Below are 21,102 nucleotides of genomic sequence, written 5' to 3'. Positions count from 1 at the left end.
ACACTTGACAATGCGTTATTTCAAAGACCGAAATTCAAAAGATCAAACCTGTAACGGCCAGCTGTGGAATGTTCCACAAATGTTCTATCGTTTTTGTGGTTTAATTTTGTGTGGTAAGTTATTTGTAAGCGCAATAATAACCAAACCATTGCAAGTAAATGTGTTCTATTGTTGGATAATACATTTTCTTTCATATTTTCCCCATTTTTCTCCTGTGGAATCTCATCCGGATCCCTCAACCAGTGGCTAAAAACACAGCGCCCGTAAGAAGCATCCTCGCCCTTTCGGAAATTATTAAATGCCAGACTCAGCAAACTGAAACGAAGGCAATTGTTGTAGCGAAGAAAGAGGGAACGAATCGCATCGCGCTCAAGGTAGCCTTTGGCAAAAAAAAAACTGCTGCTGGACCAGACCGAAGGACGAACGAGTTATCGAACGCCTGCAAAAGGTTGTGAATAAGCGTACAGTTCTAAACGCCATCCCAAACCAACGCCATCCTCCATCGAGTCGCTGTGCCAGTTTTAGGCGTGTACAGGGAGAGAGAGAGAGAGTGTGTGCGTGTGTCGCCATTGGGAAATAGAAAACGGTGTGCGCGTTCGGAGCGGTGCGGCACGGAAGCGTAGCGGAGTGTGTTAAAGCAACAATTCTTCTCCAGACTTGCATCTCAGCGCCCAGCTGGGGAGCTCTCGGTCAGTAAGAAAGCCAGTGGGCAACACGTCACTGGCGAAGCAGAACGCCTCTATCGCCGTAATTATCGCGCGTTTGACATAAACGTACGAAAGGAAGGGCAGACCAGAGGAGGAGGAGGAGGAGGAGGAGCAGCTGCATCTATTCACCATCCGCATTGCTAGTGCGCTAGAGTGTGCGGAAGAAAAGAGGTCTGGGGCAAGCGGAACCACAACGCGTCCTAAAAGAAAAGGAGAAGGTGTGCGTGTGTGCGTTTGGTTAGCGCAGATCAACAAGAAACGGGAGGAGAAAGAATGGCCCAAAACATCAACCCCGAGCGCGCACAGTCATCGAACCCATCGAAACAGAACGATGAGGCGCTGATAAACAACAATAACCAGGCGGTTAGCAAACGGTGAGTGCTGTTTCCACTATTTTCCGAACCTGCGGCATGTCGTCAGGAAACGGATGTGCGGAACTACTAGTAGAAACACAGATGAATTTGCGCGCGTGTGAAAGAACACAGCCAGCTGCGCCAGATGGCCGATGACTCCATCGTGAAATGATGGAAAACGTAGACACCCTTGTCGTACTGCTGCCTTTGGGTTTTGGCAATGGCGAGTGTCTCTTGCACAATTTTGTGCAAACCGTCGTTTATGTTTTGATGTTAGTCAATCGCCAAATTGCGCAATTTGTTGTGCACTATTTCGATGAATCTCTTCCGTAGCTCCATGGGACATGCATTGTGTGTTGCAGGAGAAAGGCAAGGGTGGAGCACAGTGAGGGTGACGTAGTAGGGGGGAGCCCTATCTGTCATGGCGTTACGCGTCTCAACATTCTTGTAACTGTTTTTGAAAATGGTAACGGTTTCTCTGCCGCCGCCTCCTACGTGTGTGTTGGTGCATATTCTAGCGCAACGTATAATCTTCGCTTTCGCTCGTGAAATTTAGGCGCAATTGAACGGCGGATAGGGCACAGTTCTAGCGCATCAGAAAATGCGCGCTGGAAGAATGTTTGGTTATGATTTGCATGGAATACCATTAAGTTCATTGACCTTTGCCGCCTTTTCCTTAGTTGCAGGTTGTATACAGATTTACAGTGCAAATGAGATCATTGCAATAGCTCTGGTACGCGAGTTTGTATCATTAAACGTTCTCTCGTTCTCCTTCCCACAGACTCCAAAAAGAGCTGATGGCGCTGATGCTGTCGTCGGAAAAATCGATCTCCGCCTTCCCGGAGGGTGAAAACTTCTTCAAATGGATCGGCACTATCAGCGGCCCGGACGATACCGTCTACAAGGGGCAGAAGTACAAGCTGCTGCTGGAGTTCCCCAACTCGTACCCGTACTCGGCACCGAACGTCAAGTTCATCACGCCCTGCTTTCACCCGAACGTTGACCTCAGCGGTTCGATCTGCCTTGACATACTGAAGGACAAGTGGTCCGCGCTGTACGACGTGCGGACGATCCTGCTCTCGATTCAGTCCCTGCTCGGGGAACCGAACAACGATAGCCCGCTCAACTCGCAGGCCTCCCAGCTGTGGCCGAACCAGGTCGAGTACAAAAAATATTTGGACGATTTCTACGAGAAGAACAAGGACTCCTAAAGTGGTGGGCGTGCGTGCGTGCGGGACTTGTGAGTGTAGCTTTCCTCTCTCCTCTCCCTCCCCGATTCACCGGATGCTTTTTCGCAGCCACCTCCTCACCAATTGGATCCTTAAAACTACCGACCCTACACATCCCCCCTTTAATTAGTAGAACAATTTAATGATAGGAGATTAGCCAGAATCAGCCTTGTCGTCGTCGTCGTCTGAGTCAGTCCCATCAGGAACCGGATCGGTCAGTGGGGATGTTCTTGATGTGTGGGTTAATTTATTCGCTTTAAAAGTGCACTTTTCGGATATCATTTGGAAGGATAGGAAGGAAATTAGCTCAGTTGCAGAAAGAATAGAAGACTATTGCTCTCAATGAATTTCAAACGTTTTCAAACAAGTCCAACAAGGCAAGTCCGTACTAAAAGCAATGCGTTAAATTTAGTTTATTCAACAGTTTTAAAGCCTTCTCTTTCAATGACTCCGAGAGGTAGCGAAGGCGAAGATTAAACTACACCATCCATCATCACCGCCTCACCGATTGGAAGGAACCGACTTTGTGTTTATTGTGTTAGCTTTTGTTGTACTTTTCGTACTGTTAACAGCAGCTTAGGTTTGAGGAAGCGGAAGGGAGATTTTGATTTACTTAAAATGGTTGCGACCTGAACTAACCGTTCGCAAAACCTAACGCGTGTTGCCCTAGTAGTTTATAGTTAAATGAAATTCACCATGTAACATGCTTGTTTTTAAGGCTCATTTTAATTTTGACTATCATTGTATTTGCGTGAACCTTGTTACTTGAGTCGCAACAGTTTTGCGTGGTTCAGATTTTCTTCGGGCACCACTTTATTCTCATTCAATGTCAACAATCCAAAAGGTTTAGCTTAGCATTAATGATTTAGGCACATACACAGAAACACACAGGCTACGATTCGGAAAGCTAAAAAAGCGAAAGACGGTGAGACAGTTTAGTTAGTTTGTTTGTTTGTTTTTTTTTTTTATGTGACCGTTAGCACATGGATGGCACGTAGCTAGCTGATGGGACGATAAAAAAACAAAAAATCAATATCCTTAGTTGTGTGGTGGCTGCTGGCCTCATCTCCCTCTCATACACTGCAATCTCGGCCAGAGTACGGGGCGCGGGCAGGCTGAACGAATCGAATACAGAAAAGGCTAGCCAGTTTCAATAAGGGTCTGGAAAGGGAAAGAATTTATGTATTTATTTATAATTTTGTGTGCAGTAGAAAAGCGAAATATGAACTTGGTCGTTTAAATCACAGCAACTAAGCGGAATCAAAATCTGGGTGCGCGTGTCTGTTTGGTGTTTTATTATTGACTGATGACAAAAAGGAGTGCTATTTTAAAGATGCATCGTGTTCGAAGGGAAATTATGAAAATTCCGGAAAAATTGCCAATGATTTTGCCAAACGAAGCGCGATAGCCTGCTCTGTTTCGTTTCTGGTGACGTCATCGCCGAACGTAAACAATCAATAAACAGCTGTCAAATGGGCCGAGGGCAGCAAAAACAGCACACAAATTTGTCGCACAATGGAAGAAAACAATTCGCTCGTGTATGGGCTCGAGTTTCAGGTGAGTGAAAAGGGCTGTACACTGATCCGCAGACTTGTAATTCTTTTCACCATTTACGATCCGGGCCGCAGGCGAGAGCTCTCGCGTCGCAGCAGGCCGAAAGTAACGACGTCCGGTTCTTCGTTGCCACGCAAAGCCTCAAGCCGAACAATCAGCTGCACGTCGTCGATCTGAACGAGGACAGCTCCGCGCTACAGTCGCGCATCTTCGCCCATCCGTACGGGGAGGTATGGCGGCTAGCGGCAAGCGCTCACGACCCACGCCTCCTGGCCAGCTGCTACAGCTTGCTGAAGGGCACGCAGGTGGTGATGGAAACGGCCCTGCTTACGTTGCCCGAATCGCTCGAACCGAAGGACGGCGAGGAGCAGGAGTTCCTTGCGTTCGAAAACGTGGAAAAGCTGGCCACCGAAGGGTACGGGGTGGAGATACGTACCACCGAGTTTCATCCGACCGACGCAAACCAGCTGGCCTGCGTGGTGGATGGAAAGATAGTGCTGTTTAACCGGGCGGAAGCGGCGACCCGCGTCGTGGCCGAGATAAATGCCAAAAATGTGCCCAAATTCACGACCGGCCGGTGGTCTCACTTTCACCAGGGCAATCATTTCATAGCGCTGCATGACTGCAGCATAAAGTAAGTGGGGTGGAGGGGAGGGAGAACGTGCTAGAATAACGCTCCAGTTGTGCAATGTTTAATGTGTGTCTCGTCATACCTTCCAGATCGTACGATGTGCGAGATCCCAACCACGTCGTGTGGAGCATCGACGAAGCCCACAGCCAGCTGGTGCGCGATCTGGACTGCAATCCGAACAAGCAGTGCCACATCGTGACTGGCGGGGACGATGGCGTGCTAAAGGTGTGGGATTTCCGCAACACCAAAGAGCACGTGTTTGCGCGCAGCGACCATCACCACTGGATATGGAGCGTACGGTTTAATACGTACCACGATCAGCTGATACTGTCCAGCGGGAGCGACGGCAAGGTGCTGCTTACCTGCGCCGGAAGCGTTAGCTCCGAAGCGCCGGAAGTGATCACAGGCGACGGAGGGGGTGGTGAGCAGGGTGCTGGCACCGAACCGAGGGAACATTTGGCGGACGGACTGCTGCAGACGTTCGACCAGCACGAGGATTCCGTGTACGGCGTGGAGTGGAGTACGGCCGATCCGTGGATGTTTGCGTCGCTGAGCTACGACGGACGAATGATAATCTCCAAGGTGCCCAAGCAGTACAAGTACCAGATACTGCTGTAAATGGCTCTCGTTTTTTTACCAGTATCCACAGCACAGAGACAGCCACATGCCACTTGTTTTCACCAATAAAGCATTCCTTAATTTATTGCAAAGCTCGTTCAACGCTCTCAGCATGCACTGGATGCATATCGTTTCGAATGTAACACTAAACGGCAGCTGCGACGATTCATGACGGTACCGTTCCGTTTTGGGGGAAAGACATACCAAGAAAAGATAGTAATTTATTTCTATTATTTAAATTTCACTTTGCTTCACTGCAGATTGGTTACAAAATCCCTGACCATGGGTGGTGCTACAGACGAACCTATATCCACAGACGGTTATAGCCAAGGACGTTACAATACACGCTACAAGAACGGACAGCGCAGATCGCGGAACACGCACACGAACGGGAAGCTTTGAAAGAATAGTTTGTAACACAACTGTTGCAGAAGAAGGGAGGGGAAAAGACGGGGGGTGTTTTGTTTGTCTTGTTTTGTTTTCCATCGTCGCCTAGAACTTAAACTCCTTGTACTTCTTCGACTGTTTGCTGGTCGTATCGGTTTGCTGCCGTTTCCGTTTCGATTTTTGCCGCGCCACGTGCTCCGCCAGCATGTCCGACAGGTCCTCCTTCTGCAGGTGGCTTTGCTGTTCGCGCATCTGCTGCTCGTACCGCTGCGCCATCGCTTCATTGTCCAGATCGAGCTCGGACGGATCGAGCGCCAGCTCGACCATACCCTCCCGATCCACCGGCCCACCGCCACGACCCGGTCCGCGGCCACCGCCCGCACCAGCCGCCGGGCCACCTCCCGCACCGGCCGGACCGCCCCCACCGGCGGCCGAAATGTCGTACACGTGCGTCGACGCCATCATGGCCGCACCGATGCGCTCGTTTCGCTTCTCAGGCAGCACGTGGTACAGCACTGGCGTCTCATTATCCTCCATCTCGCTCTCGATCTTCTTCTTGCGCAGCTCGATCGTGTCCGGCGTCTCCATGCCGGCCGGCACACCGCTCGTCAGTCCGGACGGGGTCACCAGTCCCTCGGCGGGCGTAATCAGCCCACTCTCGTCCGGCTGGGCCGTCATGTCTTCCCCTTCATCCTCCTCCTCCTCGGACGATTCTTCCGATTCTGACTCGAGCTCGCCCCAAACCGTTCGATCGATCTCCTCCTCACCCATGCCACCCTCCCCGTCCATACCGGCCACGCCGAACACGTCGCCGTACAGTGGCTTGCCGGTTTCGTCGACCGGCGGTTTGCCCCACCCGCCCGCATGGTACCCGAACGAGCAGCCCTCCGGGATCGGGGCGTTCAGCCCCGGTATCTTCAGGTTGGGATAGCTCGGCGGCGGCCCGTACCGCTGCTGGGCGATAAGCCACGGCGGCGGTATCTTGTGGCAGGCCGGCCCGATCGGCATGCCGAGCGCGATGCGCAGCTCCTCCGACAGGTCGCCCGGTTTCTTCTCCTTCAGGCGCGTCTCGAACTCCTTGCCCTCGTAGTACAGATCGCCGTGGATCGTCATGCGCGGCTTGGTCTGCCATTTGAAGAACGCGTCGTGCAGCTTCTGGTAGTCGATGTCGATCTTGCCCATCTTTGGCCGGGCCCGCTCGCGCATCTTTGCCTTCAGTGTCTTCGCCTCGTCCTTCTCCTGCAGCGAGGCGCGCATCTCCATGATGCCCGTCTTTTTGATGAACGCGGGCAGATCGAACGGCGGCTTCTCGATGCCGCGCTTGCCCTGCAGGTACTTGCGCTTGAAGCACCAGTGCCGCGGCACCTGCACCGTGTTCCGGTGGCTCTTCAGCTGCACCAGCAGCTTCGGGTCGCGCGCCGTCACGTCGTGCATTTCGACCACGTCCGGGCGCGTCACCAGCTGCTTCAGCTCGGCCACCGTCAGTCGGTTCAGCTTCTTCAGCTTGCGCTTGGAAATCTTCTCCTTGTCGTCCTTCTCGTCCAAATCGCCCAGGTCGTCGTCGTCGTCATCCAGGCCGTCGTCTACCTTCTTCGTCTCGGCGGCCGCCTTCTCCTTCTCGGCCTCCTCCGTGCTCTTTACCGCCTCTTTCGATTTGGTGTCGAGCTTGAAGATTTCAAACACGCGGTAAAACTGACGATACATCGGTCCGAGATCCGCTATGGTCACCTTTTCCGGCACGTACTCAATCTCCACATCCTTCAGGATGTCGTCATCGTTGGGTGTGCTTTTCTTTCCCTCGCCCGCTGGCTGTGCTTTCGTCGCTGGGGCTGAATCTTTGTCGTTTTCTTCCCTCTCGGCACGATCAATCGGTTCTGCGTCGCCGTCTTCCTTCTGTCCGTTTGTACGATGAGCGGCTTCTTCGTCTTCCGCTTCGTCCGCATCACCGTTTTTCTCTTGATCGCCATTCAGTTCCTTGCCCTGATTCGGTTCCGTGTCCTCTCTGTCTTCACTTTCCTCCACCGAGTGCGCTGGATCCTCCGACTCGGTGGCTGTGCGTTCCTCCTCTTCCCCATGTTCGCCACCGTCCCCACTCGGCTCTTGGTCCGGTTCATTCGAACGGATTGGTTTATGCTTCGAATGCTGCGTTTTGTTGACTCTCTCGGGCTGCTTCTGTTGCTGCTGCTGCTGCTGCTGCTGTAACCGCTGTTCGTGTGCTTTTTGCATCTGCTCACGACGCGCCTTGCGGTTTTCCTTCTTTCGTTTCTTTTTGCGCCGATTTTTGTCCTGCTTGCCTTCCACGCGCGTTTGTCCCACGTCTGAAAATGCGCCATGCAGTGACGAATCGTCCCCGTCCGCGTCTGCTGCGCTCGGTTCGTTTGCATTCTCATCGTCCGATTCGGCCTGTCCTTCCTGCTCTAGATACGAGCCCGGCAAAACGGAACCGGCTGCGGCCAGCGTTTCCTCGGCTCCCAGTTCCTGGGCGCGTATGGTCTTCAGTGCCAGTACGTCTTCCAGCGCTTTCGGCAGTACCAATTCGGACGGTTTCTTCGCACTATCGTCGGGATTGTCCACCTGCAGCGACATCAGTGCTGGCGGTGGGGACAGCTCCGGCTGTGGCTGTTCTTGCGAGTCCTCTTCCTGCGGCACGTCCCTCTCGTCCACCAGTTCGGTTTGCTGAGCGTAAACCAGCTGCTGTTCGTCCTGCATCATCGGGGCCATTTGAACGGGCCATCCGCCACCATCACCACCACCACCGTCCATTTCTAGGGGCATACCACCCATCAGCATCTCCGCGGGCGCCATTGGCGGTGGTGCCAAGGTGCCATTCGTTTGTTGCTGAAAGCAAAAGGAAGCAAATGAGTGTTGTTTCTTCTGCACACGATAGTTTTCGTTTCTTGCCGCTAGACACAAACAACACTGCATCTGGAGGGTGAAATTTGACGCCTAGCTGTATAACTTACCTCAAAGTTATTGTCCATCGTGGTATAATGGACCTACCGAGCCCGGTTACACTACACAAAGCAAGATTATGCGACAAAATCACAGCGAAAACTAGTAATTTTCATCTATCGAGAGCGGCCGAGCAGAGAGTTGTTTGGTATTGCAACTTGACATTCTGCTGCGGGATAAACCGCGACGGGCTACCATGGCGCACCTGTCAGATGGCTGTCAAATTTGGTCCGCTTTGCGATATGGAGTGGGTGAAATTATATCCCACTCACTTTGGTTAAAATATACACCAGAAAACATTAATTATTGCGTTAATTTTGCTTTTTGAAGAACGGAACAAGTTTTGCTAACAATTTTTAATTACGTACCGTTATCGACGGCTCGGGAATATTATCTCGCTGATTATCCCTCTAGCTCTCTCTGTCTACCAGTTCCTGTTCGTTCTCGCGTCACCCCGGATAATCGAGAGACGCCATTTTTAATTTGAACTACTACACCGACAAGCATGCCGTGAGCTCTTTCAAGTTCTTCTGTCCGATCAAAGAAACAGAGAATACCACCCGGACAGTACCCGGAGTGATCGATCCATAGAAAATCGCCCATCATGTGCTACTGAAGCGAACCGGCGTAGCTTGTTCCGAATTTCCAAGTGCTTCCCCGTAACATTCGCATATAACAAGCAGCCCAACAATAAATACAGCATCAAGATGCTTGAGTTTGTCAGGCCGTTGCAGAGCATTCTGCAGATCAAGCAGGTCAACTCGACCGATCTCGTATGGCGGCTTCATTGTCGTGTGACGGTGTTTCTGCTACTGCTAGCGTCACTGTTGCTATCCGCCCGCCAATACTTTGGCAATCCGATCGACTGCGTGATCGGATCCGGCACAGTGTCCTCTTCGACGATGAACGAATTCTGCTGGATCATGGGCACCTACATTAGCAGCGATCCGAACTTCGGTACTGTATTCCATGGCACGCCGGCGTTTGTGTGTGCGCTGGATGTTAGGTTACCTGCTGTAATTGTTTTTGCGTGTGCTTGCGTTTCTTTCCTTGCTCTTTCTACAGTGTTGGATAGCACCGATTTGGTGAAGATCAATGCCAAGATTGGACACATCCCGGAGAGTGAGCGATCCTACCAGAAATACTACCAGTGGGTCGTGTTCATACTGGCGCTGCAGGCGTGCATGTTCTCGGTGCCCAACTTCCTGTGGAAGGCCTGGGAGGCCGGTCGTCTGCAATCACTGTGTGATGGTTTGAGTAAGTATCCAAAGTTTCGAGTCATCCAAACAGTCCAAGGACAAAATTTAAGCTATTTCTTTCCACTGTCAGCTACACCCATCCTTCCGGATCACTGGGAGAAAACACGCAAGAAGCAGCTGATCTCCTACTTGTCGGCCGATTTCCCCCGCCTGCACCGCACGTACCTGCTGCGTTATTGCTTCTGCACGCTGCTCAACTTCTGCAACGTGCTGCTGAACATCTTTCTCGTGAACGTGATCTTTTCCGGCTTCTGGTCGAACTACCATCCCGCCGTCAAGGCACTGCTGTCGTTCGATTTTCCCTCCTGGAACCGGTACAACTCGCAGGTGTTTCCGAAAATTGCCAAGTGTGATTTCCACTTCGTCGGGCCGAGCGGTTCGAAGCAAAACCGGGACGGACTGTGCCTGCTGCCGTTGAACGTGGTCAACGAGAAGATCTTTGCCTTCATCTGGCTGTGGTTCCTGGGGCTGCTGGTGATATCGATGCTGAATCTACTCTTCTGGATAGTGGTGCTGTGCAGCAAAAGCTTTCGCCTTTGGCTGCTTACCGCTCCACTGTACCCGATTCGTACGTCGTACGTCGTACGTGCGCTGGACGGTCAGGGCGTCGGACAGTGGTTCTTGCTTTATCAGCTGTGTCGCAATCTGAACCCGATTGTCGGTCGAGAGCTGGTCCAGAGTGTGTCGAAGGCGAAGGGACACAATGGTCACAAAACGTTCCGAATGCCGAAGGGCGGTGAACCTGACTTTTACACCGATCCGGAAGGATACGATGAGGAAGGCGTATGAGAGGACGGCGAGAAGTTATGATATGTCCGCATTTTGCGCAAACCAGGCGCTTGGACAATTTGCGCGTAAGCACATTCGAAATGTGAAAAGCTGAAAGCAGTGGTTTCGCCAGTCCGAGTTCAGCGAAACGGATTCCTTCCAAGTGTTTGCATTCCTGGCGGAGTGTTCCTCCCAAAATGCACTCACCCCGCGTGCAGTGCCAAATCGTGAGTTTCCTAATTTTTTCATATTGTTTATTACCTACCAACTTAAGTTGTTGTTATATATTGCGTTTTACGTACGACAAATAAGTTCGTATTCAGAAATATTTGCGATAAGAGAGAACTCATTTGCGATGAATCTCATTGTATTTAGCCTTGTAAGTGCCTTGATAAATAAGCGGAACAGCAGGAATATGACACTCCTTGGGAAATACATGTAAGCGTCTGTGAATTAGATATATATATACGCAACCAAACGGTCCATGGTTGATTTAAGCACTGCCTGTTGTCGAACATTGCTATGAGCAAAATAAAGAAGCATTCATTAATCTAACATTTCTTCAAAGTGACGTCAATGATGATCTCTAGGCTATGGTGAACGCTAGAAAGCTTATTCAACAATGTAACGGAAAGTAACGCACGTGCGTCCCCTGGGACTGCGCGCATCTATTCTCTCAGCTAATTCCCCTAATCATAAGTAATTGACGGCACGATTTCTGCTTCTTACTTCCTTTTACTTTGGAGCTTTTCATCAATAAAACCCACGGCAGAACGCACAACGGAAATGCATTCAAAAAACCCGCGTTCCTCGAGTGATTCGTGTGTGAGTGGCGCCATCTATTAGAGAATAGCTGTACTACATCTCGTGGACGAAGGGGTCAGGGAAGTTGAAAGAGAGCTTGATCGACTGCTATCCAAGCTAGGCGAGGAAGGGAGATCGCTAGAGCAGAAGAAAAAAAAAGCAAATATCTTTTTTTTATAACAAATCGACGTTAGCGAAATATGTTTGAATCGATTTAACGGTTAGAATTCCCTTTGGTCCGTTCATTATGCGATAAGTAAAAGAACTAGTTGAATCAAAATCTCTATAATTCTATACCCAAATTAGCCAAAAGTACATTGAACGGTTTGAAGTGCATGCAGTTGAGCATACAATCCGGCATTTCTGCCCTTTCTCAACAACATAGAACTAGTTACCTAAGTAGCTGTTGCCATATGTTTCACGAACCCCCCCCCCCCCCCCTAGCAACGTCTACTGTTGCTACCAAACGAATGCTAGCTGTTATTACGTTGCCAACAAACGGCGCCACAGCTCACACGCTTCCCTCGCGGCGCACCGACACATACCATTTAGGCCTATTCGCATCTAAATTACCCGGCAGTAACGAAATTCCGATGGCCAGCAATCCACCAACCACCACCAGCAAGGTGAAACCTCCAACGCTGTCCTCAATGTTTACGCTGTTCGCCAAGTACCGTCCGACGCTGAACTCCTTCCAAGGCGATGGAAAACGCATCCTGCTATCGCAAAGTGACTACTGGATGCAACAGGCCAACCTGATCGGGCCCAAACATTTCACCCTCACCCAGACGGGGTTAATATTTTTCGAGTTTAGGTAAGGTCATGTATGTGTGGTGGCACACGCTGTGGCAGGATGCATCGCGTGATTACAAGCATTTCCCAATCGCTGGAGGAGCATAGATCGAACTTTGCGTGGCACCATATGTGTGATGGGATGGGCAAAATTGCAACCTTCACTTTCACTGCCTGTTTCCTTCACACATTTACAGAAAGTCTACCCTGGACTACGACGAGTACCTGCAGTTCCTGGCGCTGCTTTGCAACGAAAAGCAGATCAGTGTGGAGGAGGTGAAGGAAAAGTTAACCAACTGTGGGCCGCCCGGTATCACTTCCTGACAGTTTGGAACGCACACGCTAATGTCGTACCTGAGCAGCATCCTGGACGATCGTGAAAGTACGCAGGAATGTGGCCTGTCTGTAGTAGGCTAGCGGATTACCAGTTTGCACCACAAGTTACCAGAATGTGTAAGCATTCTTCCTTTCATTCTTAAATGGAGTGGAGTTCCAAAGCCATCCGATCGGTTATTGTATCTAAATTGCCTTTATTTCTGCTTCATGCATTATACAGCTCTCGGCCAGAGCTCGTCACCTACTAGTGAGAAATTGTGGAAAGCGTATTTTATATTACTTTATTATCGGTTCGAGTGTCTTGCCCTCCTCCCTGTCAGTCCCAAGTCTCGCCATCATTTGCTCGATCGTGTTCGTTCGCTCGTTCCTACGGTCAAGGATCGCATCTACTACCCCGTCTGGGAGAGGGGGGACAGAGCATTCTGCATCCGCAATACATCATTGACACCGTTACCGGCGTTCGTTTGGTACCATTTAATATCGCACACAAGCTCACACAACAACACCAACCCTGATCCTGATCCTGCTGCTGCCGCTGCTACTTCCTGAATTGTTTGCATCGGAGTTTTTTTTTTATCAGCGCCAGGGGTTTTTGCAAAGTTGCACAACAAATATTGCAATTATTAGAACGAGGGCGGTACTCGGCTGACTATAGCTTACATTTCTCAAGTAGATTAACATTGGTTTAGAGGAAGGGGGAGGGGGGAGCAACATTTCCGAAGATAGGAGAAGGGCACACGACAATTTACAGCATTCGTGTTCGATACGTAACTTAATTATGTTCAATATTTAGTAAAACATTTGCTAATAACCACGGTGTGTGTTTATGTGTGTGTTGTGTGTGTATATCTAGGCGGCTCTCGAAAACCCGAAACAATTCGTATTTAATGCAGATTGCAGCATCAGTTCCTTATCTTCAGCCAGAGCTCGTTTCCCCGCTCCCAAACCGGTACACGCTTATGACACTAGCACTAGCAGTTAGAGCATCTTCCCCGGCCCCTAGCACGTGAATGCACGTGTATGAAATGTGAAGGGTATGAATTTATGTTTCATATGTATAATATGGATGAATAAATGTGTTCCTCTCTCTCTCGTGCCGGCTATCCCTGTTGTTGTAACTGAAAACAGGCTAACTTTTGTTTCTTTTGATACGCTTTTTACCTAAAACATTTAAATACCCTTCCCCCCATTCATGACAGGGATTGCCCAATCCGGCATCATTCCTGCCTTCCTGAGCACATCAAACAAGCCTCATCACATCTCATGGCCACATCCAATGTTTCACAATTACCGTGTGGTTTTGTTAATTCTGCTTAAACCTGCCCCATCTCCGCTCGAATATCAGTTATGTTGTGTTAATGTTAATGTGTGTGTTTTTTAGCTTACTTTTCTCACATTCACATGCCTCCTTCTTATGTTTCTGTTTCTTTTTTTTTTCTTTTTTTTCATCTTCTCTAGCAAACTCTTGTTTTATACAATCATATTAAACTCATAATATACATGGCTAAGTGCGGTAAAAATAATAATTCAAGACTGTATAAACGTTATTTAAAAAAGAAATGAAGAAAAACACGAACAACACATAATCAAAGGACAGTAAACAATATTGCAAGCCAGCGGCATCGTTAATTGAAAGGATATTCTCTCAAAACTGGAAAAATTGCTACACAAAAACCAACAGGAAAGTGATGGGAAATTGTCCACCACACACGCACACCACCAAAAAAGGTATGATTCTAACCTGATTACAAAAAAAATCAACTCAAAAGCACGCACAATTGGATTTGAAAAAGCGTAGCCATATACGCTACTTTCGTGCACTTTTTTCGCTATCAATCTAAATAGTTAACCTGGACCCCGGAGGGTGGGCAGAAACCCGGGGTTCCACCAAATGTTCTACGTAATTTTGATTAATCTTTTTCCCCTTCTATTTGCAACTGTGCTGCATATTTGATCGGTCTTTTTAGCCTGCTGTGCCTCCTTTACTAATCTCTTCTAGTTTGCTCGCAAACTGTAAATTTTGGTCCGATCTGCGCATGCGCGACGGGTTTTGTTTCCTTCCATTTGGTGCCTAATCTCTTCCTGCACTCATTCCTCCAGTGGAGCTGCACTTCCAAACTGTTTCTTCACACACACGCACACACACCACTATTTTGTATTGTTATCTACCGCTTTTATCACACCGTGCTAATGCTAATGCGCATCCATCGACTCTATAGCGAAACGCACACGCGCACAGGCACGGGCTGCGCAGCAAAAGACGCCGCCGCCGCCGTCGGCGCTTGCTGCTTGCTCATGTTAGGAATGTGTTGCACTTTACGGTAGTCTGTTTTAAGAAGTGACCGTCGTAAACGGCCCATCAATGTTGCTAATCTTGAGCGAGCAGTAGTAGAGCGCCTTCGCAAAGAGCAGCACGGAGATGAGATAAAGGCTGATGTACGCCACAAATATGCCACCGTAATCCTGCAAAGAAGTGCACAGTGGAGAGAGGGTGGTTAGTGTGGAAGAGCACGCGTGAAAGGAAGGACGGACCGACGGAGAAACTTACCCTCACGTAGGTGTAGGTGGCGAATGTAACGCCGATACCGATTGCCAAAAATATAATTCCACCAAGGAAGTGTAGATTGCGTCGCTTGCGGCAAAAGTCGGCCCCGACCGACGAGACCTTGCGACAGTGCGGGCATCTCGCCAGATTGTTCTTCAGCGTATCAAACTGTTTTAAAATGGGAGAAAGTAAGAGCGGTTAGTAAAAGCGGCAAGGCAAGAGCAACGCTGGACAATATCGCTGGACGGCGGCCGTACCAAGAACGTGTCGTGACAGTGGCCGCAGGTAACGCGGCACATCCCGGGCATTGGGAGCAGCGGCGGCGTGACCGGGCTCGGGGCCAGATTGATGATGCGTTTGCAGTTGGGCCGCGGGCAGGCCACCCGCTGGGAAGAGCTCTTGCAAATCAGCAGACAGTTGCACGGGCATCGTACGTACTTCTTGCCGGCCGGTGCATTTCGAATGGGCTAGAAGAAGAGATAGGGGGGAGGGAAAAGGTGAAAATTGTAGCAATCAAAATAGGGGTGGCCGATGGGTGGTAATGGGGTATCCCCTGCTTTACTATGGTACTGAAAATTGGGCTCAATTTCAAGCTTAGCAACTTAACTTCTAAGGTTTTTCTTAGACATGCATCTGGCAAAGGTTAGCGCCTGTGTATAGCTCGAAATGTCCAATCCAGCTGCACACACACACCGAGAGAACCACGGAACCACAGGAAAGCCTACATTAAACAGAAACACCCGTCCCGTGAAGCCGCCCGGGAACGTGTCCACAAGCGTCAAAAGCTATCTCGTTTTCCATCCTCACCGCCATCATCAAACATACTTGCAGCGCAGCAGCGTGTGTGTTAGTATATCATATACCCAGCGAAGGAACAGGAACAGTTCCAGCAAACACACTGGGCCTGGGTGGATTAAGTGGATCATGTTTCATTGTACCAAAGCCAGCCAGCAGCCGCACAGGGGACAGACACAGTGTGGGGAGTTGGGATTCCGGGTGAAACAAAACAAATATCGTCCAGACCGGTGTGTGGTGCTGTTTTGACCAGTAAAAAAAGGCTTCACACACAGAGGCGTTTCGGTGTTTGGGTCTGCGGCTAAAGATCTTGCAGTGTGCAGTGGTGGGCCAGCAGGACAGAAAAGCAAAAACTGCACATGCAAGTAAATTGAGCAGCTGCGGTCAGGCGGCAGCGGCGGCAGACATGCACAGCTTACTTGCACAGCATTCCAGCTTCCTCAGCCCTCACCCCTCCTAAAGGTCCTCTACGTACCGTCGCTTCGTTGCACTGCAGACACTTGACGACGTGCTGTTCCTTCTTCCAGGAGATGTCGATCAGTGCCTGGCACACGCGGCACGTCACGATAATACTATTCTGTTGCTCCTGCTGATACGACGGCGGTACCTCGTCCGGCCCGATCGGGGATGCATTCACGACCGCTGCAAATGGAAAACCGGAAAAGATGGAAAGCAAATGGTTAAATAGTGCTAATTGAAATAGGGGCAAGCAACAAAACGTTCAGTTGTTTACTCATAAGGAACTTGAAGGAAGGATTGTTTCTGACACATTCTTTACCGATAAATTGCCGTAGGTCATTGATGCAATAAATGTTTTGTTAAAACGATTATATTAGAGGATGAAGTAATCGTACGTGAGATGGCGATAATGTTCCCATTCCCAAGGGGAGGCAAAGGATGAGGGTCGATCGGAGAATGTTTGCATGGCAGAGTTGACTGTTTCACCACATCACCACCAGTCAACGGCTGGAAGGTCCGTCGTCCCCGGGGCCTACTGCTATCTGCACGCGTCCAATGATGGGGGGCACGAGGAGACGCGGCAATGCCACAATCGTTTTCGGTTCGCAGTAGGCACAGAGCTCTCTCCCACCACCAACGAGCAGCTGATAAGGAGCAGCGGAAGGCACTGGTGTATAAAAACAAAAGAAACAAACCGCTGCCTACACTCGACCCCCCCCCCCTTCCTCCCTGACTCATGTTTTTGTTCCCCGCAACCATCCAGCAAAACAAGCCCACAGTTTCCTTCTGTAAGCTAATTTGACCGGTGATTTTCATTCGTCAAGCCCTAGCGCGGTCTCCTTGCCTTCTGCCTCCTACCTCCTGTCTCCTGTCCACACAAACGGAACAGCAACGAGAGAGCTGTATACCTTGCAGCGCTGGCCCGAAAGAGACAACACACAACGGAGGGCTGACTCATCGCATAACCCGCAGCGCTCTAGATGTAGGGGAACAGAAAACACGGTCGGGGGAGAGACAGAAAAAATGTAATAGAAATGACAAACCATCCTCCGCTTCTCGCTAGAACGCTTTTTCGATGGTTTAGCAGCTACAACGGCCTACGGTAAATTCAACGGAGAGAGATTAAGTTTTCACGCAAGTATTTTACTAACATTTGATAAGGGGCCATCACGCACCACGTTCCATTACTCATAATTGAAGCGTTTGTTCTAGATTCCCGAGAAAAAAGAACGGCCTTCGGTTTTTGGGGGAACACGCCCGGATAGAGAACCCGCCGAACCCCGATCGACCGCAAATTCGATTTCACGGGTCCGGAAGTGTGCGCGAGCCCGTTCACACAACCCACCCACCCTGCTGCTACTTACGCTGCACTGATCCTGATTCCTGCGACTGTTGCTGTGCCGCTTGCTTCAGGAGCGGCTGTTTTTCCGATTCACCATCCATCGCGAACTTCCGGATTGTGTACGCGAGCGTTGAGTGTTGCGCACACACGAAGAAAAAATTGCACTTGCGACCGCTGCTCGGTGTGTTGGTGCAATCCCTGCCCCGCTCTCTCACTCTCTCTTTCTCTCTCTCCTTTCACACACACACTCCCCCTCTCGTTCGCCACTAATTTACTGGCACCCGCTTGCACACACTGTCGTGGCCACCACCACCACCACCGCTGACTGCCCTCTCTCGTCGCACACTCGTTTGCTTGCGTTTCGTACGTGCAAGCAGCAGGCAGGCAAACAGTAGGCAAGGACAGAAACAAAGAGAATTTCTCAAACAGGCACCTCCTTACAAAGCACCACACCGCACACACACACACGACAGGCAGAACGGTTTAGAAACAACGCTAGAAAATTTCCTTCACACCCAGCGGGGGGAATCGGATTCGCTCTAATCTAATCTGCGGTGCCGTTTGCCTCGCGTTTGCCACAATTCACTCGACAAATCTGTGTACAAATCGTGCAGGGATGTGCGGGGAGGCAAAAAAATGCGATTCGCTTTCGCCTCACTTTGACATTTGCGATGATTTTGCCCTTTCCGTACGCATCGAACGAATTTCTATTGCTTCCACACCATCGTACTACCACGCTTCACACGCCCTCTCGGTGAGCAGCTACTCGGAGCAGGAACTCGGCGTTCTTGTCGTGACTTTTTTCTTCGTTCCTTTGCTTTGCTCCACCGAACCCTTTGCCACTGATTTCCACCGACCCGCAGTTGTAGCGTAGAGTGTACAGTGCTAACGGCAGCGTATCACCTTGCCTAGTTGGGAGGCGCAATAGCTGACCGACGGACGAACAATGAATGGTAAATATTGCACAGAGTGATGCAGCGGACGGGGTGTCGCTAGAAAGTTACACCATCGGCTGCGTTTGACAGCTCGGGCGCAAGAGTGCATGCATAAAAAACGGCGAACGATCGGCCGGGCTGGTCCGATTCGTTTGGAATAGCCTACGAATATGGCTTCATCGCTACCCCTCCCCAAGTAGCAAACCGTCCTGACAACAGCTGTCTGCTTTCAGTACGCAACGTTTGCACTAGATGGCGCTGTTTGTTGATGTTTTGGATTTGTTTTTCTTTTCGCATTTAAATGGGGCGGTAAAAAGTTGTTAAAAGTTATGAACCATTTGGGAGAGGGTGTTTTGGTAACATTGAATTGGTGATGGGAAAAGTTGGAAGCATCGGCAACGAATTATACCATCGCTGATCTGTCGACTCTCTTCATTGGGCCGGTCCCAGAACTGTTCTAAATTTCAAAAATATATTAATTTTTGTTAGAAAAACACAAGAAATCATACTCCCATTGCGTAAACCTCGTCATTATTTAATTAAATTAGTATTTCAAAACTGTTGCCCAAACGTTCATGGCAGCTAGCACTAGAACGCGTCGGACGATGTTGTACGAGTTCGAATGAAATCATCAGTTTAATTGAACAGAGAATTGCACAGTTTAATCATCAAACAGTGCCGCAACTATCATTAACGAATTGTGTATAATCACCGTACAAAGGATATTGACATTGAAGCACGTAGAGATCAGACCCCAGAGTTATGAATGGAACTCACAAATGACTAAAAAGGACCCTTTCCATTGAACATCCTACTGAATCTGAATGTCATGTTTGTTTTGTAATACATAAAACAGGTTCTAGCAGACACCTAACAAACAAACGGTAAACATATTCGAAAGAAAGAAAATATAAATCTCCTAAACTTTACAACCTCAAATTACTTAGGCCAGTAACTCATGAAAATGTTGAAAACTGTTGTAAGCGTTGGGATAACTGTGTTAAGTAAAACCATACACTGCCGATCGAAACAGATGTGTACTGTGCCTTTTTACACTTATCGGTCACTCTGTTCAATACATTTAGCCTAGCTTAAAACGATGCCTTACTCTCCTAATGTTACAAATGCAAAACAAACTCTTCCTGCTATTTTTTATCTTTTCGTCGTTTTAAATTTAACCCTGTGTAGCGTAGCTTAACAATGAAAAAATCTGCCACCGCTCGGTCGTCAATCGTACAGTGGCGGGTGGTGCCTATTGTTTTAAACAGTTGAACCACCGCCTTGTACCGTGACATCGCTAGTTTGGCCTGCTTCCCCTTGCCGGTCCAGGTAACGGTACAGAGAAACTCCAGGGTAAACATAGCACTCAGCGCTCTGGACATGCGTTTTTTGCTCTCATTCGTGCATAGCCGCGCTTGCAGCCACTGGAGCAGATTCTTGGCGTACTCTTCATCCGTTTCCAAACGCTCGTTCAACAGCTCCAGATCCTCGCTGTTGTCGATTGTTTTAAATTCGAACGAGTTCAGCATCGGTGTATAGTCCTCCACCTCGCCGTCGTTAGGAACAGCGACACTATTCAACAGCAAACCGATCGAACCCTCGATGCTGGCCAACCGGATATTTATCGAACGCAAGTGGGTCTGAAAAGCGTCTGTAAATAGAGCATACAAATGCCAACTGCGTGTTACCGTGCCTGTCCACCTTTTAGCATCGACTGGCCAATATGCTAACCTTTTATAATCTCTCGCAACTCTCGCCTGGTGGTAACGATCGGAGTGTCATCGTCGATCTCGCCTCTGCAAACGCCGTATTCTGCAACATATCAAATGTACATTAATTCGGATACCGAACATTGCCAGCGCTACCAACAACACCGACCAATGATGTCCTCAAAGTCTTCCATCGTTTTGACAGACGTGCCTGGGTTTACGACCAGTTCGGAAAAATCGTCGGTTACATCCGTGGAATCGGAAAAAGAGCTAACTATACCCGCCTCTTCCTCCGATAGTGGGTTATGTTCCCAATTGGGCTCATCTTTTATCGCTACCGTCGGTGCGCTGGTGTCTGAGAAGAAAAGGCCCAAAGATGTTGAGATAGGCTCGGCCCAGTCTGGCAAGCTTGAAGTGCCTGTTCAATTGTACTGACCTGAAACCGTACCGTGAGGAACCTTGGTTACGCCAATCACTTTGCCCGGCTTGCCTGGCTGTCCCTGCGTAGCCATTAACTCTGTAAGGAAAGTTTGTGAACGAGTTGTAAAGATTAAACGGTTTGAAATCGATGACACGGTGTAATACGCACATTGCAGCTCCGACGCCGAAACCTTCTTTACACTGCGAGCTGCCGGTTCACCATTGGCAGGCGGCTTTTTCTTCTTTTGCCTTGTCGGTGTCGGTTTTGTGGTGCTCATGGTAACATCAGCAATCGTACGTATCCTTCAAGAGTGCAAACTTAATAGATCAATTCGGCTAAAACCCTACCAACCCGTGGGGACACTGCACATTGCGCGCTGTGGATGCGAATGGTTTTGTTTGTGTACATTTCGCCGATCCCGCGCTTGACAGTTACGCACACTCACTCGCTCTATCCTGCAAGCGGAAGGGAGACAGCGAACTCTACATCAAGCTGCACAGTGGTTC

The 21,102-nt window shown here is 49.5% G+C and overlaps 7 protein-coding genes across 7 annotated transcripts; 4 read left to right on the top strand and 3 right to left on the bottom strand.

The window, feature by feature from the left end:
* Positions 1-274: 274 nt before the first annotated feature.
* Positions 275-3,555, top strand: LOC120904290 (ubiquitin-conjugating enzyme E2 C). The gene is made up of 2 exons (XM_040314182.1): positions 275-1,081; positions 1,842-3,555. Exons 1-2 carry the CDS (start codon positions 981-983, stop codon positions 2,269-2,271), a joined length of 531 nt encoding a protein of 176 aa, XP_040170116.1. The 5' UTR covers positions 275-980; the 3' UTR covers positions 2,272-3,555.
* A 98-nt stretch (positions 3,556-3,653) lies between these two features.
* LOC120904282 (EARP-interacting protein homolog) lies at positions 3,654-5,190 on the top strand. The gene is made up of 3 exons (XM_040314173.1): positions 3,654-3,846; positions 3,918-4,477; positions 4,564-5,190. The coding sequence occupies exons 1-3, from the start codon at positions 3,805-3,807 to the stop codon at positions 5,090-5,092; spliced, it is 1,131 nt and encodes a 376-aa protein (XP_040170107.1). The 5' UTR covers positions 3,654-3,804; the 3' UTR covers positions 5,093-5,190.
* An 87-nt stretch (positions 5,191-5,277) lies between these two features.
* On the bottom strand, positions 5,278-8,617 carry LOC120904266 (splicing factor 3B subunit 2). The gene is made up of 2 exons (XM_040314150.1): positions 8,443-8,617; positions 5,278-8,317 (listed from the first exon to the last, which is right to left on the bottom strand). Exons 1-2 carry the CDS (start codon positions 8,458-8,460, stop codon positions 5,585-5,587), a joined length of 2,751 nt encoding a protein of 916 aa, XP_040170084.1. The 5' UTR covers positions 8,461-8,617; the 3' UTR covers positions 5,278-5,584.
* Positions 8,618-8,783: 166 nt separating this feature from the next.
* On the top strand, positions 8,784-11,015 carry LOC120904276 (innexin inx4-like). The gene is made up of 3 exons (XM_040314162.1): positions 8,784-9,388; positions 9,497-9,688; positions 9,761-11,015. The coding sequence occupies exons 1-3, from the start codon at positions 9,139-9,141 to the stop codon at positions 10,477-10,479; spliced, it is 1,161 nt and encodes a 386-aa protein (XP_040170096.1). The 5' UTR covers positions 8,784-9,138; the 3' UTR covers positions 10,480-11,015.
* A 721-nt stretch (positions 11,016-11,736) lies between these two features.
* LOC120898886 (tubulin polymerization-promoting protein homolog) lies at positions 11,737-12,637 on the top strand. The gene is made up of 2 exons (XM_040305338.1): positions 11,737-12,076; positions 12,252-12,637. Exons 1-2 carry the CDS (start codon positions 11,856-11,858, stop codon positions 12,376-12,378), a joined length of 348 nt encoding a protein of 115 aa, XP_040161272.1. The 5' UTR covers positions 11,737-11,855; the 3' UTR covers positions 12,379-12,637.
* Positions 12,638-12,645: 8 nt separating this feature from the next.
* LOC120898884 (type 1 phosphatidylinositol 4,5-bisphosphate 4-phosphatase) lies at positions 12,646-18,562 on the bottom strand. The gene is made up of 5 exons (XM_040305336.1): positions 17,554-18,562; positions 16,206-16,372; positions 15,193-15,402; positions 14,939-15,103; positions 12,646-14,853 (listed from the first exon to the last, which is right to left on the bottom strand). Exons 1-5 carry the CDS (start codon positions 17,630-17,632, stop codon positions 14,722-14,724), a joined length of 753 nt encoding a protein of 250 aa, XP_040161270.1. The 5' UTR covers positions 17,633-18,562; the 3' UTR covers positions 12,646-14,721.
* A 413-nt stretch (positions 18,563-18,975) lies between these two features.
* Positions 18,976-21,022, bottom strand: LOC120898883. The gene is made up of 5 exons (XM_040305335.1): positions 20,765-21,022; positions 20,612-20,692; positions 20,345-20,530; positions 20,198-20,278; positions 18,976-20,117 (listed from the first exon to the last, which is right to left on the bottom strand). Exons 2-5 carry the CDS (start codon positions 20,685-20,687, stop codon positions 19,612-19,614), a joined length of 849 nt encoding a protein of 282 aa, XP_040161269.1. The 5' UTR covers positions 20,688-20,692; positions 20,765-21,022; the 3' UTR covers positions 18,976-19,611.
* Between the last annotated feature and the right edge of the window lie 80 nt (positions 21,023-21,102).

This window comes from Anopheles arabiensis, chromosome 2 (genome assembly GCF_016920715.1).
Source record: "Anopheles arabiensis isolate DONGOLA chromosome 2, AaraD3, whole genome shotgun sequence".
Taxonomy (NCBI): Eukaryota; Metazoa; Arthropoda; class Insecta; order Diptera; family Culicidae; genus Anopheles; species Anopheles arabiensis.
The sequence above is the reverse complement of the archived record's forward strand: the minus strand, read 5'-3'. Positions and strand labels throughout refer to the sequence as shown.

Excerpts from the sequence above, each read along its gene's own strand:
- LOC120898884 (XM_040305336.1), bottom strand. The coding sequence starts at position 17,632 with ATGGATGGTGAATCGGAAAAACAGCCGCTCCTGAAGCAAGCGGCACAG. Across the intron at positions 15,403-16,205 it reads TGCAGTGCAACGAAGCGACG|CCCATTCGAAATGCACCGGC; the intron begins GTACGTAGAGGA and ends CTCTTCTTCTAG. Across the intron at positions 14,854-14,938 it reads CCACCTACACCTACGTGAGG|GATTACGGTGGCATATTTGT; the intron begins GTAAGTTTCTCC and ends ACTTCTTTGCAG.
- LOC120904282 (XM_040314173.1), top strand. The coding sequence starts at position 3,805 with ATGGAAGAAAACAATTCGCTCGTGTATGGGCTCGAGTTTCAG. Across the intron at positions 3,847-3,917 it reads TGTATGGGCTCGAGTTTCAG|GCGAGAGCTCTCGCGTCGCA; the intron begins GTGAGTGAAAAG and ends TCCGGGCCGCAG. Across the intron at positions 4,478-4,563 it reads CTGCATGACTGCAGCATAAA|ATCGTACGATGTGCGAGATC; the intron begins GTAAGTGGGGTG and ends CATACCTTCCAG.
- LOC120898883 (XM_040305335.1), bottom strand. The coding sequence starts at position 20,687 with ATGGCTACGCAGGGACAGCCAGGCAAGCCGGGCAAAGTGATTGGCGTA. Across the intron at positions 20,531-20,611 it reads TCCTCACGGTACGGTTTCAG|ACACCAGCGCACCGACGGTA; the intron begins GTCAGTACAATT and ends TTTTCTTCTCAG. Across the intron at positions 20,279-20,344 it reads AGACTTTGAGGACATCATTG|AATACGGCGTTTGCAGAGGC; the intron begins GTCGGTGTTGTT and ends GATATGTTGCAG.
- LOC120904276 (XM_040314162.1), top strand. The coding sequence starts at position 9,139 with ATGCTTGAGTTTGTCAGGCCGTTGCAGAGCATTCTGCAGATCAAGCAG. Across the intron at positions 9,389-9,496 it reads TAGCAGCGATCCGAACTTCG|TGTTGGATAGCACCGATTTG; the intron begins GTACTGTATTCC and ends CTCTTTCTACAG. Across the intron at positions 9,689-9,760 it reads ATCACTGTGTGATGGTTTGA|CTACACCCATCCTTCCGGAT; the intron begins GTAAGTATCCAA and ends TTCCACTGTCAG.
- LOC120898886 (XM_040305338.1), top strand. The coding sequence starts at position 11,856 with ATGGCCAGCAATCCACCAACCACCACCAGCAAGGTGAAACCTCCAACG. Across the intron at positions 12,077-12,251 it reads TTAATATTTTTCGAGTTTAG|AAAGTCTACCCTGGACTACG; the intron begins GTAAGGTCATGT and ends ACACATTTACAG.
- LOC120904290 (XM_040314182.1), top strand. The coding sequence starts at position 981 with ATGGCCCAAAACATCAACCCCGAGCGCGCACAGTCATCGAACCCATCG. Across the intron at positions 1,082-1,841 it reads AACCAGGCGGTTAGCAAACG|ACTCCAAAAAGAGCTGATGG; the intron begins GTGAGTGCTGTT and ends TCCTTCCCACAG.